General features: G+C 41.3%; 1 protein-coding gene across 12 annotated transcripts in view; it reads right to left on the bottom strand.

The window, feature by feature from the left end:
• The window catches only part of U2AF1 (U2 small nuclear RNA auxiliary factor 1), a 400,139-nt gene extending 383,860 nt beyond the window's left edge, over positions 1-16,279 (bottom strand). For 4 of the 12 annotated variants that reach the window (XM_033942241.1, XM_033942244.1, XM_033942242.1 and 1 more), the window contains exons 1-2: positions 16,160-16,279; positions 15,505-15,592 (exon numbers count right to left, since the gene is read on the bottom strand). In XM_033942241.1, the coding sequence (XP_033798132.1) occupies positions 15,505-15,592; positions 16,160-16,203 (132 nt within the window). In that variant the 5' untranslated portion in view covers positions 16,204-16,279. Of the gene's footprint in view, positions 1-15,504; positions 15,593-15,958; positions 16,085-16,159 lie in introns of those variants that run through there. The other 8 variants (XM_033942248.1, XM_033942247.1, XM_033942252.1 and 5 more) reach the window with 7 other exon arrangements.
• Positions 16,280-17,342: the final 1,063 nt, after the last annotated feature.

Below are 17,342 nucleotides of genomic sequence, written 5' to 3'. Positions count from 1 at the left end.
GGCAGCAACTTTTTCTTTTTTTTGTTGATGCACATGTGCTTAAATAAAAGCGGCATCAGCACCTTCCCACCTCATGTCCGTGATCTCCTGTTCTATTAGGGATGAAGAAAGGAGGGGCCCAGTTTATTTCGCTTCACCCCCTATAGCCCTCTTTTTTTTTTACCTCCTGTAGCATGATTGGTGGTTCTCATCACTTGCAGAAAGCACAGGAAGAAGCGGTTTTGGAATTGGAACCGTGGCGGAGGTCAGTGTGTCGAGTGGTAGTCCAGGGCAGACATGGGTAAACTACGGCCACCTCTGACACCGCTGGCCGGATTAAAAAACTAAATGGGCCGGATATGGCCCAAGGGCCGTAGTTTGCCCATGTCTGTGCTAGACTATGGGGGAGTGGAAGGAAGAAAATGGGTGCCAGACCAATGGGAGAGGGGGTGGAGGGAGAAATGGAAGGGAGAGGCACAGTAACAAAGCAGATGCCATATGGAAGAGGCAGAGAGAAGGCAGACAGTAGATGGAAGGAATAGAATGATGAGAAGATGAGGAAAGCAGAAACCAGACAACAAAGGTAGAAAAAAAAATTATATTTTTTTTCCTTTTTTTGCTTTAGGATTAAGTAGTATATTAGTTGTGTTGATAAACATTTATAAACAAAGCCTTGCGAGCTGAAGATCTCCTCCTCTAGTTCGGCAGCCAGAACTTTGATTTATAAAATGACAATTGTACAGAATATTGTTACTCTTTATACTTTAGTTCAGTAAAATAAGTTCAGTATAAAACTATTTTGAGGCTTGTGCGGATGGGATCAGAAGGTTTGTGGGGACAGGGCAGGGGTGGGGACCGTGCTAACAGGGACTGAGCTCGCGGGGACAGGATAGGGCCGGGGACAAATTTTTTCCTCATGTCATTCTCTGATGTGAAGTAAAGGACAAAAATGGGACATTTCCCAAACAAATCAACTGTTCTGCTCAAACAAAACACTTGTTCAATCAATGAACAAGTAACAGCCAACAGAAGCATCAAAGAAGCTCAATTAGTACCCCTTTGGTCTTATTTCTTAGAACCTGTAGGCTGGAAGACAGGTAAACACACCTCTTAATTAACATGAAACTTCCTTCGGCAGAAGAGAAGGAACAGTGTGTAGGAACACTCCAGTCTCGAGATTTTAAGGAAAGACTCTCTACAAGAAAGAGCCTGGAGCTCCAAGACTCATCACGCTGAGGTTACCGCTACTAGAAAAACCATCTTTAGCATAAAGTCCAAGAAGGATGCTTCTTCCAGAGGCTCAACGGAGCTCTGGTGAGGTCTTGCAGAACTACGTTAAGGTTCCAAGAAGGGAACAGTGACTTATTCAATGGTCTGATGCAAAGAGCACCCTTCAAAAATCTGGTGACATCTGGATGAGAAGCCAGCATAGGTCTATGGTCCCAAGCTCTGGAACAAGAGAGCCCAGCAACTTGGACCCAAAGCGAAGCCCTGGTGAGGCCCTTGTCAAGGCCTGCTTGGAAAAAAGCTAACACTATCAAAGCCAGAGCTGAAAATGGCTCCACACTAGAGAGTTGCATGGGGACAGAAATCTAACCCATTCCCATCCGTCTCCCCTGGAATCCAACCCATGCCTGTCCATCCCCGCTGGAATCCAATTTCTCCCTGCCTGTCCCAGCAAGTAATCTCTTCTATCCCCACCCATCCACATCTACTTCAAAAGTAGTTATTTCTGTGATCCACCAGACCATTACCATCAGACAACATGGTACTTTTGACAAGTTGTGGCACTCTATAAGCCTAATAGATCTTTACAATCTGAAAATCAAAAACTATTAATTCCAATAACGCAGGGAAATTATGCAGACACTAAAGCGATGACTTTCTGTATTGCTGGTGTTAAAATGTGGAATGCTCTGGTGAGCCAATTGCAACTGTGTGTAAACTGGTATTTTCTTGTGATTTATTAGTGGGCATTTTAAGAAAAGAATCTGCTTAATCATGTTTGCTATTGTAATCTTGTGTTTTACTAGTTGAAGAGAAGAAATTGTTTAATTATGTAGATTTTATGATTTGGTTTGTTTTTATTTTATGTGTGTTTTAATTGATGTAAACTGTTTAGTCTTTTGTAAACAGTATTCAAAAAAGTTAATTAATTAATTATGCTACTGAATTAGAGACCCATTTACAAATAAGCAAAGACTTTATTAATTTCAAAATATTAAATGGGAAGAACACATACTTTATAAATTGGTCTCTGCCACAGCCTCTAATCCTATATAATAAAACCCTAGCCGCGCATGCGCACTCTTAACTGCGTACTTCCATGATCTGTAGGTCTGTGGCCGCAGGAGTGCGCATGCTCGAGTCCCCAGCCTTACTTCTTCCCAGCACCTACCTACACTCGCCGACAGGACTGGCCGCCAACGCTGGACTCCCTGCTCTTCACAATATTTGGCTACTCTCACCAGCTGCACCAGCGTCGGAGAAGGCTTCCGACGCTGGCGGGGATCGAGAGGAGCTGCGGCAACACCTCGCAGGAAGGGAAGCACCGACAAAACACTCCAGCCGCTACGTTCTTCGCGGTCCCGACTCCAAACCTGCCGATTCCAGCAGCGTGTGCAGCACTCTATACACGCTGCTTCGGGGCCATCTACTGCCCCGATTTGCTCTGCCGTGTCTCTGATGATGACATCAGGGACATGCCAGAGTAAATCAGGGCAGTAGAAGGCCCCGAAGCAGCGTGTGTAGAGTGCTGCACACGCTGCTGGAATCGGCGGGTTTGTTGGGATCGTGGAAAGGGAAGTGGGTAAGGGAAACACCACTGCTGCACAGGGAAGTGGTGTGGGGGAAGGGAATGGTGCTGCTGTGGCTGCTGCACAGGGACATGGAGGGAGAGGGAATGCTGCTGCACAGGGAAGTGGGGGGGAAAGAAAGACAGACAGCGGGAGGAAGGCAGACAGAAAGAAAAGAAGAAAAACACAAGGGCAGGGAGAGACATAGAAAGACAGACAGACAAAGGGGGCTAGGGAGAGAGACAGACAGAAACAAAGACAGCGGGAGGGAGAGAGAGACAGAAATAAAGAAAGATAGACAGACATATTCTAGCACCCGTTAATGTAACGGGCTAAAATACTAGTGTAAGTATAAAATACAAATACTCCAGCTGAAGATTCTCAAGCTATGACAGCTGAAGACTTTCTCTGAAGGTGCCCAAAAATCCTTTTTACCAAGAATGGGAGGCAGCAGCAACATCCCTAAGCCACAAATGTTGGCATCTCAGTGGTTCAAGAATGCTTTACCCAGGACACGTATAATGTCATACAGAGCGTCAGCTACATAATCCACACCAGATAAAAGAAGTTGAGGAAGAGGTTCATCTCTCTCATTTTCCAAAGTGCAGTTTGGACAGACAAGCGCGCATGACAAAGGACGCCAAGACAGCTTTGACTTCCAAAGCCACTGCCTCAAAAAGTCTCCTAAGAACTACATCCACTCATTGGTCTTGCATGTCCTTGAGCACCATTCCACCTTCGCTTGAAAGGGAGATGCGCTTGGTAACCTGGGTAACAAAGGAATCCATTTTAGGCTGACTAAAAAGTTGCTGACACTCCTGTGCCATAGGATACAGTTCTCGCTACTTTGAAAGATCCCTCCAGAGATCATGATGTTAATATCTGGATGCTAGAGAAATGCCAAGGACTGAACTCTCACTCCACACATAAGGGAGGAGGAGGTAGAAGGAGCTGGCTGAATGACTAAATTCAACTCTCAAGCAGAGATTCAGAAATAAGATCCAGTAAGCCAAATTAGGATCTAAAGAGCCAGAGTACATTCCCAGGTCCCCTGCCATGGGAGGAGCATCCGCAGTTCAGTAAAATTATCATCATCCATATACCCTGGAGAAGGATCTCCCAAGTCCTGAACAGCAGCAGACTGTGAAGAAATCATGCCATGGGAGGCTATTCCTTGAGGAGACAAGTCCGATGTACAGCAGGACTGCACAGAAGCATAGCTCTCATGAAAGGCTTTCCACAAAAAAATTTCAAAAAGTCATCTGGACCAGGGAGCGCCGAATCACTCTGTGATGACTCTACTTTGCATTTCTTAGGCTGCAGGGCATCCATGTCCTCACACACGGAACCATATCAAACATTTTTCTTGTATACCGCAAATTCAATGCAGTTTACAACAAGATTGAGAACTGAGGACATGAACATTGAATGAAGGATAGGAGGTAGGCTCCAGAGATTTTGTTATAGGTCCAAGGAGAAAAGGTGGGTCTTAAATTTCTTTCTGAAGATGTAATACTGGCATGGTTGTCTTAGGTGGAGAGAGAGACCATTCCATATCTTGGGTCCCTGGTATGCGAATGTTGATTCATGCAGCTTCTTCATATGTACACATGAAGGGGGGAGGCTAGTTTGTATCATTGGTGTGTCCTTGCATTGAAGGAGAGCATAACTGTGATGTCTGCACTAAGCCCTGCAGAGCTATCACCATAGATGGCTTTGTGGACCATGCAGGCTATTTCCAGGCCCCAAAAACAGAAAAGGCTGCCCCAGAGGGCTAGCTTCCCTTTTTCTCATCCGTGTACTCAGAGGAGAGTTAAGCTGGTTGCTCCCGCCTCTCTGGTCCACGCTGCAGGGCAGTTGGCGTAAGGATACTTCTGAGGCACAAAATTTGTGCAATCCTAGCATGAATTTGGGGTAGAAGAACCCAAGGACTCCATCCCAAACAGTTTTAAGGCAAAAAATTAAGTTTTGGAAGTGCAAGGAACTTTTGAAAACAAGATCATTAAAAATCCAGGATGACTGCTGTCAAGATTTTCGCACCTAAAATCACTATTAAAAAAAAAAACCTCACTAAAGTCAAAAAATGGCAAATTTAAGATTTTTTGGGTGGGGTGGGGAAACACAAGGAAATATGCAAGAATCTTCAAAAACCTGTTTTTCAGAAACCCCCCTCCCCCTTCACATCATAGGCCAGACATGAGCAAACTCCCTCCAGAGCAGCATCGGGCCGGCAGCACTCTAAACAGGCTGATTCGCGGCCTTCTCTCATTGGGGAATTCCCTCTGTCGCCTCACTGATGATGTCATCAGTAACGCAGCACACGGAAGGCCCAGATGAGAGAAGGCTGCGAAGCAGCCTGTTTAGAGTTCTGCCGGCCTGACGCTGCTCTGGAGGGAGGTATGTAGGGCTGACAGTTGGTGGGGTTCGGATGGGAGGGAAGGATGGAGGGTCAGCAAGGGTTCGGCTGCGCGGCGGGGCGGGTGCTCAAAGGTTCTGCTGCATTAGGAATGGGAGGGAAGGATAGAAGCTGGGCAAGGGTTCTGCTGCACAGGGGGATGGAGGGATAGAAAGATGCTGCAGATGGAAGGCACAAGGGGATGGGTGAGAGGGGAGGAAAGATGATGCACATGTTGGGAGAGAAAGGAAAGAGGAAGAATTGGGGTGAAGGAGAGGAAGGGAGAGATGATCATATGCATTTGTTTTGTACAATAAGCCTTACGTTTTCATGCTTTGCTATCTTTTAAAGACCAAAACCTTTTATGTTATGACGTTTATATTTAATTTATATTAGTTCACACAAACACTCCATCTGTTCTCGGTCCGACCCCTCTGTCAAATTTAAGAATCCATTGTGGCCCACGAGTCAAAAGGGCCCACCCCTGTCATAGGCTATAAACAGCCTTACTTATTGTGACCTGTGCTGGCAATGTGTTGCAGCCTGCTTTAGCTCTTTACAGTAGCTGAAAAGGAGAAGAATCACTGCCTCATGCTGAAAATGCTTCTTCAATACTGATCTTTGGGCTGTCAGCCAGACACAGTGTCTGACTGTACCCCCCACCCCATGGACCGGTAAATGCACTACCAAGAGGGGAGGCAAAAAATGCAGCTGGCACCCTGCAAGACATCGCTGAGCTTCATAAAGATGCCTAACAGCCTGTGCTCAAACTCCTGCTAAGTAGTGAGTGAAGGACGGTAAGCGGGGATGGCCCCCAAGCTCCAAAACTACTTATGCAAGCTGCCTAACAAGTATCACCAGGGATCAGCCTGTTAGCTGAAGACCACAGTCTGCTTCTTCTGTATTCAGGCAGAGCTATACTGAAGTTGAAAGCTCCGAGCACTTAAAACATCAAATAAAATAAGAAAAAAGGGAAAGAATAGAAACACTCCTTCCGGCTCATGTGCAGAAAGAAAAAACTGCTGATGGTAGTAGAGCTCCCTGTGAAGTAGGAGGATAACAGAAAAAAAATCCAAAATGATTTCCTGCTGCATATGGCTTGTGGCCATGGGGAGATAACCCACTTGTCCAGAATGACACACCTATTGCACTGGGAAAAAAATCAATCGTTGGCATAGAAGCAAACGGGCCTGGCCGCAAAGTATCTTAAAAATCAAGCATCTTAATTTAAAAGCAGTACTATTAATGATAGGTAACCAGAATAGATTTCAAAACAACAGTTACTTTCCCAAACTTTTCTGCATGGCATGACATTCCGGCAGCAATGTTTTGAAGAGTTTGTAATTTAAAAATAACATTTCTAGAGCAACCCAAATAAAGGCAACTATAATAGTCAAGTTGAATCAGAATATAAGCTTGAATCAACATTTGAAGTTGGCTTTGACGGAAACACCTGATCCTTCAGAATTTTCTTCACTTCCAAAACCCTTTTTGATCAGTGTATTTGCTTGGCATTCCATTGTTAGAGCCAAGTCTAAGCAAATCTCTAACACATTAAAAGAAGTCTCAAAAACTAAGAGAAAATCACCAATTTCCATCCCTTTGCTTACTCAATCAGTTAAAACTGTTCCTAAACGAGAGAAGTTTATCTTTTTCCCTGTTAAACTTCAAAAATGGGAAGAGATCCAATACTCTACAATAGTAAAAAATCAATAAGGAATCTAGAACAGTCATTTATAAAAACTGGTAAAGGGATGAGTAGCATAGCTATAATAATTTATACCTAGATTAGCTAAGGTTTTTACAGTGATTTCATCTATAAATATTGAGCAAGATGGGAGATAGCAGGGAGCCCTGTGGAACACTGCAATTCACTGACCAGGGATTGGATAAGCCCCCCCTTCATTTTTAACTCTATAAACTCTATTAGACAGAATATCTAAACTATGCTAGCACTGAGCCCATAATCCCAATCTCATATGATTCACCAAACCAAAAGCCGATGTTAGATCAAGGTGTAAAATAACTGCTTGTTGTCCTTTAGCCTTAAATAACTGGGCATCAGATACTTAAATAGCAAGAAGCATCTCAGTACTAGAGTGACTACAAAAGTCATACTGGAACAATCCAGCATATTGTGTTTCTCTAAGTATTGAACTGGATGGGTGGCCATATAATCTTGCAGAATTTTAGTAAACAACATAGTAACATAGTAGATGACGGCAGATAAAGACCCGAATGGTCCATCCAGTCTGCCCAACCTGATTCAATTTAAATTTATTATTTTTTATTTTTTTTTTTTATTTTTCTTCTTAGCTATTTCTGGGCAAGAATCCAAAGCTTTACCCGGTACTGTGCTTGGGTTCCAACTGCCAAAATCTCTCTTAAGACTTACTCCAGCCCATCTACACCCTCCCAGCCATTGAAGCCCTCCCCTGCCCATCCTCCACCAAACGGCCATACACAGACACAGACCGTGCAAGTCTGCCCAGTAACTGGCCTAGTTCAATATTTAATATTATTTTCTGATTCTAAATCTTCTGTGTTCATCCCACGCTTCTTTGAACTCAGTCACAGTTTTACTCTCCACCACCTCTCTCGGGAGCGCATTCCAGGCATCCACTACCCTCTCCATAAAGTAGAATTTCCTAACATTGCCCCTGAATCTACCACCCCTCAACCTCAAATTATGTCCTCTGGTTTTACCATTTTCCTTTCTCTGGAAAAGATTTTGTTCTACGTTAATACCCTTCAAGTATCTGAACGTCTGAATCATATCTCCCCTATCTCTCCTTTCCTCTAGGGTATACATATTCAGGGCTTCCAGTCTCTCCTCATACGTCTTCTGGCGCAAGCCTCCTATCATTTTCGTCGCCCTCCTCTGGACCGCCTCAAGTCTTCTTACGTCTTTCGCCAGATACGGTCTCCAAAACTGAACACAATACTCCAAGTGGGGCCTCACCAATGACCTGTACAGGGGCATCAACACCTTCTTCCTTCTACTGACTACGCCTCTCTTTATACAGCCCAGCATCCTTCTGGCAGCAGCCACTGCCTTGTCACACTGTTTTTTCGCCTTTAGATCTTCGGACACTATCACCCCAAGGTCCCTCTCCCTGTCCGTGCATATCAGCTTCTCTCCTCCCAGCATATACGGTTCCTTCCTATTATTGTGTGGAATGTTTGCAACCGCATAATAATTTGATAAAACATAGTCAATATTTGGATTCTTAGGAATGGGTGTAAGCAATGTGTCACCCCAAAATCTGGTAATAATAACTATGCATTAATGTTGATAACCAAACTACAAAAGTAGATATGAGGGTAGATTTTAAAAGAAAAGTAGCACAATTATCCATTTGACAGTAAGATTTAGTGAATGTATTTAATAACAACATCACAACCTTTTCAACTTGGGGAGGAAGAAAGGAATCCCAAAGTCTATCTACAGAAAAAGGGTCTCACACTTCAGCCCTGTATGAATGGGTTGGTTTTAGTTTTAAAATAAATAGCTAGATTAACGGGAGGGAATTATGTTGGGAGATAGGGGGAGGGCTATATGGGGACAGACTATGTTGTTTCTTATGCTGATACCTGATGCATTTTAAAAACTGAATAAAGATATTTACAAATAAAATAAATAGCTAGCTCATCTTCAATTGGCGTGGATAAATTAGCTAAGGAGGTGACACCATATCCATCATTTTGACTGGAAGATTAGGTTCTTACCTTTGGTAATCTTCTTTTTGTAAGTCCCTTACAGAATCAATAGTGAAGGTGTTTCACCTCAACCCACAAACCGGGTGTTGCAGAAATCCACACATTTTTCTCTCCACTGCTCCTCCCACTTGGCTGAGGAATACAGAGCCCTCTATAGTAAAGTCCAAAAGCTACTGAATTAACACTAGAACCAAACATAGAAAGAAAGGGGGCATGGGGACTCTCACCACTATACAACAGCAGTGTTCTCCCCAGAAATTTTTTCCAGCCGGGTGGCATGAAAAAGTAGCCGGGTGGGGGCAGGATGGGGAAATTTGGTGGTGGGGAAAATTAACCCTCTCTTTTACTAAGGTGCGCTAGCATTTTTAGCACGCACAAACCCCTGTGCTATGTGGGAAAACTAACGCCAGCTCAATGCTGGCGTTAGCATCTAGCGCACGTGGCAATTCTCCGCGCACTAAGCGCACGCTAAAACCACTATTGTAACTTAGTAAAAGGAGCCCTAAATGTGTACTATTTTTATTAGTTAATTATTATTATTATTTTCCAATGCTCAATATGACTTCCTTTTTTAAGGTTTGACACTTGTGCCAGAATATTTTAACTAAATTTAAGAAGTTTTTGCCCTCTTTCAAACGGTATAGAGGTTAAAAAAAGAGAAAGGCGTTAATGAAGTCATTAGGTTCAATCTAGCCATTTATTTCTGCATGAATTTAAACAACTAAAAAAAAAAAAAGATAAATATAGCTGATCCAGTCATACAAGAAATGGCTCTACAGCAAGGGTGCCCACACTTTTTGGGCTTGCGAGCTACTTTTAAAATGACCAAGTCAAAATGATCTACCAACAATAAAATTTTTTTAAAAACCCACAAAGCACACTGTACGCAGAGAAAATGTTAATTATCATATATATTCCGCAGGTTTCCAAAGAGGTCAAGGCAGATGATTTTATGCAATGTCACCTCAGGAACAACTATACAAAAATAGACAAATATACCCCCTCCCTTTTTACTAAATCGCAATAGCGGTTTTTAGTGCAGGTAGATGCGCTGAATGCCCTGCACTGCTCTCAATGCTCATAGGCTCCCTACGCTAAAAACCGCTATTACGGTTTAGTAAAAGGGGGCCATAGTGCAAAATATAGACAGCAGATATAAATTCTTAAAACAGACACATTTTGATCACTAAACTGAAAATAAAATCATTTCTCCTACAAGTGGACATGCTAAGTTACGTCAGCTCTGTGGCTGCTTTAACTATAAGGCGCCTGAATCTAAGGCTATATGCTACCATTCTGTAATGGAACCTGGGAGCCCATTCACTGCTATAGAATAGGCGTTCCCTGTACAGTCTCAAGGTGCCTACGAGGAAGAATTGCCCCTTTTTTATTTATTTTTTTTTTTTTTAAGGATTATAAAAACAGAAGCAATAATGTGAAAAACAAAACCCAGCCTTAAAACAGGCTGAATTAATTTGTGAACCATTATTTAAAGGATACTCAGAAAAAATATTGTTTTCCCTTAACTTAAATGAAATAAACATATTCCTATCCATCATTTGACTATAGCTAAGGGCAAAAGAACCTCATAGAGCTGCAGTGAAATAGAAAAGTGATTTCGTTTTACTGTAATTTCTTCATTAAGTGGATTTGCACACCCCAAGCTCCTTAAATCCTGATGCACTTCTAGCTTTTCCTGTATCAGACTTTGCAAGATTAATAAATGGAGTATCCTTCTGCCTGCCAGTTAAAGGATGAAAAACAAATGCCTATAAAGTTCAAATCAAAGCTTGACTAAACTTGAACTTTCTTGATCTTATTCTTCCTGGCTGACCACTTTATCTTCCACAATAGACACCAAGGTTGCTTGGATCGGAGCTTTAAAGGAGCAAGCAGAATCGGGTCCGATGTCCATGCGTTTGTTTTTCTCAAATGGTATACCACTACACTTGCTGCTTTTACTTGCTTCGGGCCTTCCTCGTTGCCGGATCCTGCCTACTTTCTGTTTCCGCGAAGGCAGGACCCGGCAGCGAGGAAGGCCCGAAGCAAGTAAAAGCAGCAAGTTGTAAGCTTCCCTCCGGGGCTCTATCGTGTGCATGCTGGCTTCCCTTCTCTTCCCTCCGAAACCGGAAGTAGCATCCCGGGGGGGGGAAGAGAAGGGAAGCCAGCACGCACACAATATATCCTTATCCAGATACAGCCATCTCAATATGAAACCAGCCAAAAAGTGATCAGTGCATTTGTTTCACTGCACTGGCAGCAGTGTCTTCATGAATTAATATCATTCTCAAGTCCTCCCTCCATTGATTGGCCAATAGTATCTAGTGCTAACCTTGCAGTAAGGATTGTAGTTGCCTTATGCATCAGCCCTTGCTGTCACCACTGTGTGATGACAGAGTCCTTTCCCTAAGAGAAACTATACATGTTGTCTTTAAACTTTAAAGCATATCCTAAGCTTAGGTAAACCGGAAGAGCAGAACAAAACCAAAGCATAAAGTAGAAATATAGCATTTCAGAAATATCTGTATCAATTTTCTATGCATTTTCCCCCAAAAGATGCCAAATGTGTCCCATCCTGTACTGCCCTCTTACAACTTATCCACTAACATTGAAAAGTGGAAAAACAGTTGTGCCCCCAGCACTTCTCTCTTCACAGTTTAATGCAGCTAAAACTAGCTATTCCAAAAGTACAGACAGGACTGTGACACACATAAAAACAAAGTTCAACACATACAGACATTCACTAAAGCTATTCTAATATGCTGACAAAAGGACATTTAAAAATACCAGAACATGCTGTGACAACCTTTAATGGAGAAGAAAACTTTTGTTCAATAAAACAACTTTGGATTTGTATTCTAATTTTTTTTAATTATCTTTTCTCAACAATAGGATTAAGATATTTTTTTCTGTAGTTCATTGCAATTTTTGACCCCAAAATATCTTTAAACTGAAAATAAGAACAAAAAGCTGCTATGATTATTGTTCTAGAACATAAGAACATAAGAAGTTGCCTCCACTGGGTCAGACCGAGGTCCATCTCGCCCAGCGGTCCGCTCCCGCGGCGGCCCATCAGGTCTGCGACCTGTGAAGTGGTTTCTGACCACTTTTATAACCTACCTCAAGTTCTATCTGTACCCCTCTATCCCTTTATCCTCCAGGAACCTATCCAAACCCTTCTTGAACCCCTGTACAGAGGGGTTCAAGAAGGGTTTGGATAGGTATAACATTATGTTATAACAATAAATATAGGGATAAATACTCAGACGTTGGTAATGCTGACCACCACCAACTAAAATAGTCTAGGGTATTCAGTGTTGAACTCTATCTAGGCACCACACTGAATAATCAGATCTTTGGAGGCACCCAGAAGCTATCCAGGTATGGTTCATATTCAGTGCTATACCCACATATCTAACCAAGTAAAAAAGTTAGGACTGATATTGGTGCGGTCCTAATTGCATGGTTAGCTATGCATGCATTGGCACCAAATATCAGTGCCAACAAAATTCATGGATCCACCTAGTCCCTGTCCTTGGCCTATTCCTGCACTAACTAGTGAGTGGCACAGCAGTCAGAGCAGAATGCTGCTGATTATCTCCTCCAACCACTTAGCACGACTTAACTGACGAGTCTTACTCTCTCCTGCACAGAAAATTGTTTTGAAAACCAAATTCCATAGTACTGTCAGTACTATAATAAACCACCTCAGTTGCTAAACTCTTCGTCAGTCCAATCTTTATTAATCTTTTATTTTACTCTTTTTGACTTTTTTAAAACTTTTTCTTTGGATCTATATAAAATCATCATTTCTTTTTAATCATCATATTGAATAGACAGAGGAACCTCACTTATCTTAATAGTGATCAGTTCATCCTAATACCTCTCCCGACATGCATGTTTCAATGTTAGAAACTTTTCTTCAGGGTCGAGGTCACTAGAAAAACACACAAACGTTAGACTGTAGGCTTACTAATCCTAAAAGACTCCTACCAACAGTGCCTCAATTAGAACTGAATTTAGAAAAGCATAAGGAAAACAAGCCCAACTGGCATGGATGTCAGAGATCGCCGTATGAGGGAGCAATTCAGTCATGAACTATTAGCCTAACATACAGAAATACCCAAAACCGACAAGCAAATGAAATATACTTATAGATCTTAAAAGACTCCTAAAACAGAGCCTAAACTTAATTAAATATCAAATAAGCATAAGGAAAGCCCAACCAGCATGAACGCCAGTGCTTACCGATTGAGGGAGCATTTCAGTCACAAATCTTGGCCGCGAGTGAAACAAGGGTCCTAAAGAGCAGCAGGCCCAACGCATGTAACCGCGCGTATGACGTCATCAATTGCGTCGAGCGGGGCTCAGATTTAAAGGGAAAGCGGTCAAAAAAAGAACTTCAAGATAAGCAAATACATATAGGACTTTAAAGAACAAGCCCGGGGAATGGAAGGAAAAACCTCACAGTATCGATAACCATTCTATTTCTTCATTTAACCCCCCCAGGCACCAAAGATTTAAGTCTAAAAATCCATTATTGTTCCTTAATGGCTAGAGCTTTCTGAGTATTACCTCCCTCCCACCCTACAGTGACCGCATCCATAATCCTCCATTTAATGTCTGACCAAGTGTGCCTCATTAACTGCCAGTGTTTTACCAAAGGGGCCGTGTCCCTTTCTGTACGTATACGTGATTTGTGTTCATTTAAACGGGTTTTTATTGATCTTATTGTACGTCCAATTTATATCTTGTCACATGGACATTGGATCAGATAGACTACCCCAGTAGATTCACAGGTAGTGGTTACATGAGTGTGATAGACAATTCCTGTATCTGGATGGACCCATGATTCTCCTGTAAGGGTTAACACACACCACTGACATCTGCCACATCCAGTGTGAACAGATTCAGCGTTTAAGTGAAGATCCAAATATTGTGATCTCCAGGGCAGATAAAGGTGGAGCCACAGTAATTCAATCGCGAGTAAAATATAATGAAGAAGCCTACAAACAATTAAATAACACCAACCATTACAAACGTTTGCCTAATAACCCCACAGAAAATATCAAATTTGAAATTGACCATATCCTAACTCCTGCTTACAAGAAAAACATGTTAACAAGGAAGGAATTTGACTTTTTGAAAGAAGATCATCCAATAACCCCCAGAATTCATAAAAACCTTAATACCCCCCCGGGACACCCAATAGTCTCTATGAAGAACTCTGTCTTGGAGCCTCTGTCTAAATTCATTGATATATTCTTACAAGAAGAAGTGAAACAGATTCGCTCCTACTTAAAAGACACTACTCATATGCTTTCCATCTTAGCTGATATAAATTCCATTGGGGACAATTGGATTCTAGTTACTCTGGATGTTACTTACCATGATTCCAGCAAAAGAGGCCTTTAAGATGGTGAGGGAAATTTGGACTCAGAGGACTATGATTCTTAGAATTACCCCGGAATTTCTTTTGGAAATTTCTGACATCCATGCCGGTTGGGCTTGTTTTCCTTATGCTTTTCTAAATTCAGTTCTAATTGAGGCACTGTTGATAGGAGTCTTTTAGGATTAGTAAGCCTACAGTCTAACGTTTGTGTGTTTTTCTAGTGACCTCGACCCTAAGAAAAGTTTCTAACATTGAAACATGCATGCCGGGAGAGGTATTAGGATGAACTGATCACTATTAAGATAAGTGAGGTTCCTCTGTCTATTCGATATGATGATTAAAAAGAAACGATGATTTTATATAGATCCAAAGAAAAAGTTTTCAAAAAGAGTAAAATAAAAGATTAATAAAGATTGGACTGACGAAGAGTTTAGCAACTGAGGTGGTGTGGTGCCCGGTTGCAGTCTGAAAGTCCATACAAATAATACAATCAACAATATACAGAATTGTATGGATAAGTGACCCACAAATTTAGTGGAGTTGTTATCTTCTTAGTTCCTAAGAGACTTAGAATTGAATAAAGTATTTGAATTTACAACAGGTGACATTCTTTATTTGATTAGTGTACTATAATAAAAGCATACCCCCAGAAAACATGTCCTATGGATGATTTACAGTATTACTTTTTACAATAGAAAACATTAAAAAAAAAATTAATTTTGAAAAACTGATGTCATGATTGATGAGCTAAAAAAAAACACAGCTTTTATTTTATAAGCCTTAAGTCAGCTTTCCTCTATCATCCCCCCAGCAAATAAATAAACTCCCAAACTCCAAAATAAAGCAAATTGATCCTGGAAGTCTAAAGAAACACATCAAAAAAAGTTTGTTTTACTTTTTTTCTTTTAATTTATCAGGAAGACCACATGCAGCTTTAAAAAAAAAAAGAAGCTATTATAATGTTATCTAGGACAACAGGAAGACGATGCAGCAGCATGCTACATCTTAACCTGTGGAATTGTTAACTAGGTGTGCATAATTCCTCTCATCAGGAGGCACAAGGCCTAATCCAAGTACTTCCCAACAGCTTCTGATTCAACCTTGCAGAATAAAAAATAAAGTTATAGGTAAGCATACAGCTGCCTCTGTTTTAGAATTCATATGTTTCAAACTCCACTAACACTTTACAATACATTAAAATTATTTTTCAACGAGAAACACACCTGACTAAATGTGGGTTTATTGTGCAATCGAGAGCATCGGTCTCCATGACGACAAGCTCCAATTTTAAAATAAAATGAACAGTTGACTCTGAGAAGTGAAAAGAACAGAACAGATTATTCAAAACAAAGCCTAATAGTTTCTACATATTCTTTAAGTTTTCATTTTAAACAGGTAAACACCATTTCCACTGCTTTCTTGGAGGCAGTATATACGAATTTTAAGTAACACTAAAATAAATAAGAGATTGTCTCATGGAGGTAATCTGTAGATCCAGTTTCTATATTTAACTAGAAAATACTAGTGCTTACCAATAGTAATATACATATAAACGCTTACAGTAATATTTTCACCATCTCCCTCAAACCCATCAGTACATCCCTAGTCCTGAATATGTATCTCTAGCAGCTAGCTACCTCCACCAGCCACTCCCCCGTGTATCCTAAACGTAATCACCTTTCCTCCCCTCACACAACACATTTTTATTCTATTCCCTCCTTCCCGCGCTCTGTCTTCCCTGCAGTAAAATGAATGAAGTACTCATTCCGGCGCTGGTTTTCTTTACACTTTCAGTCACATGCAACCCCCATTCTGTTTCTTAAGATTCTCCTTCTCTCCAACTCCCAAGTCTACACCCCGCAGTACTCCTACACTCACTTGTCTTTCTCTGTGCCGAAGATGGAGGCCAAATACTCCGCCATCTTCCGCGCCGACCTGAGAAAGAAGGCCGCACGCCACTGGCGTCATCAAACGTTACCCAATAAACGTCATCATCGGGTACCGTCGCTGCGGTGTGACTTAGCTGTATTAGGCTGGGATGGCTGTTGCTATGGGAACAATGGTCCCAAACTTGGAGAGAAAGAAACAGCGAGGTGATTCTCGAACAAATAGCATTCTGTGTTCATAGAAACTGCCGAAATAATTAATATAGAACATACAAAAATAATATGCATATTGTGGTTTTGATTTAATAATTATTTATCAGTTCAAAACATGTGAAAAGGAATGATATATTAAATAGGCTAGATCTTTTTTTTTTTAAGTTCAATCATCTTTATTAGTATTTTAAAATATACATCCAAAGGCACGAATGCCAGTATCCCTGACAGTAACAACAAAAAGCATGTGTGTTGACATTCATGCCACAATGCATAATCAAAATAATAATGAAGTAACAGGAACAACTAACATAACCAGAACTAATAGTACTGGTCAGACGTGGTAGTGAATGTACAATAAAATTCTACATATAAGGCTGTATATGTCATCTCATGGGCTATTTTGAGAAGTACTAATCAGCTTAGTAACATAACCATCATAGTAGTACAGTAGCTACAGCAGCATTATCAATGTCATCAATGTAATCATTAGGGTCATTAGTGTTGTTAGAGTCGTTAGGTCCGCAGGGGCCACAGCAGCTTATGACTCACATCCCATACTCCGTAAAAGTAAGTAATGATGCCCACATTTTTTCAAATCTAGATATGACTCCCCTCCGAATAGCAGCCACTCTTTCATATTTGGCGTAGAGACATACAGTGTTCCACCATTCAATATGCGATACTTTGGAAAAGTCTTTCCAGTTGGAAAGAATGATGCGCAATGCAACTAATAAGAGAAACTGAAGTAATGGGACTTTGTCTAAAGAAATTGACATATGTGAGCTAGTTAGGCTAATAAGTAATTTCGGATATGATAATTGTTCCTTAATCTCTAGAAAAGAGCAGATCTGTGTCCAGACTGAATGCCAATAATCATGTAATAAGGGGCAATCATAAATCATATGTTGTAACGTCCCTACGGAGAGTTTACAGGACCAGCAAAGCCCATCAATCTGTTC

The sequence above is a fragment of the Geotrypetes seraphini genome, chromosome 4 (assembly GCF_902459505.1).
Source record: "Geotrypetes seraphini chromosome 4, aGeoSer1.1, whole genome shotgun sequence".
Taxonomy (NCBI): Eukaryota; Metazoa; Chordata; class Amphibia; order Gymnophiona; family Dermophiidae; genus Geotrypetes; species Geotrypetes seraphini.
The sequence above is the reverse complement of the archived record's forward strand: the minus strand, read 5'-3'. Positions and strand labels throughout refer to the sequence as shown.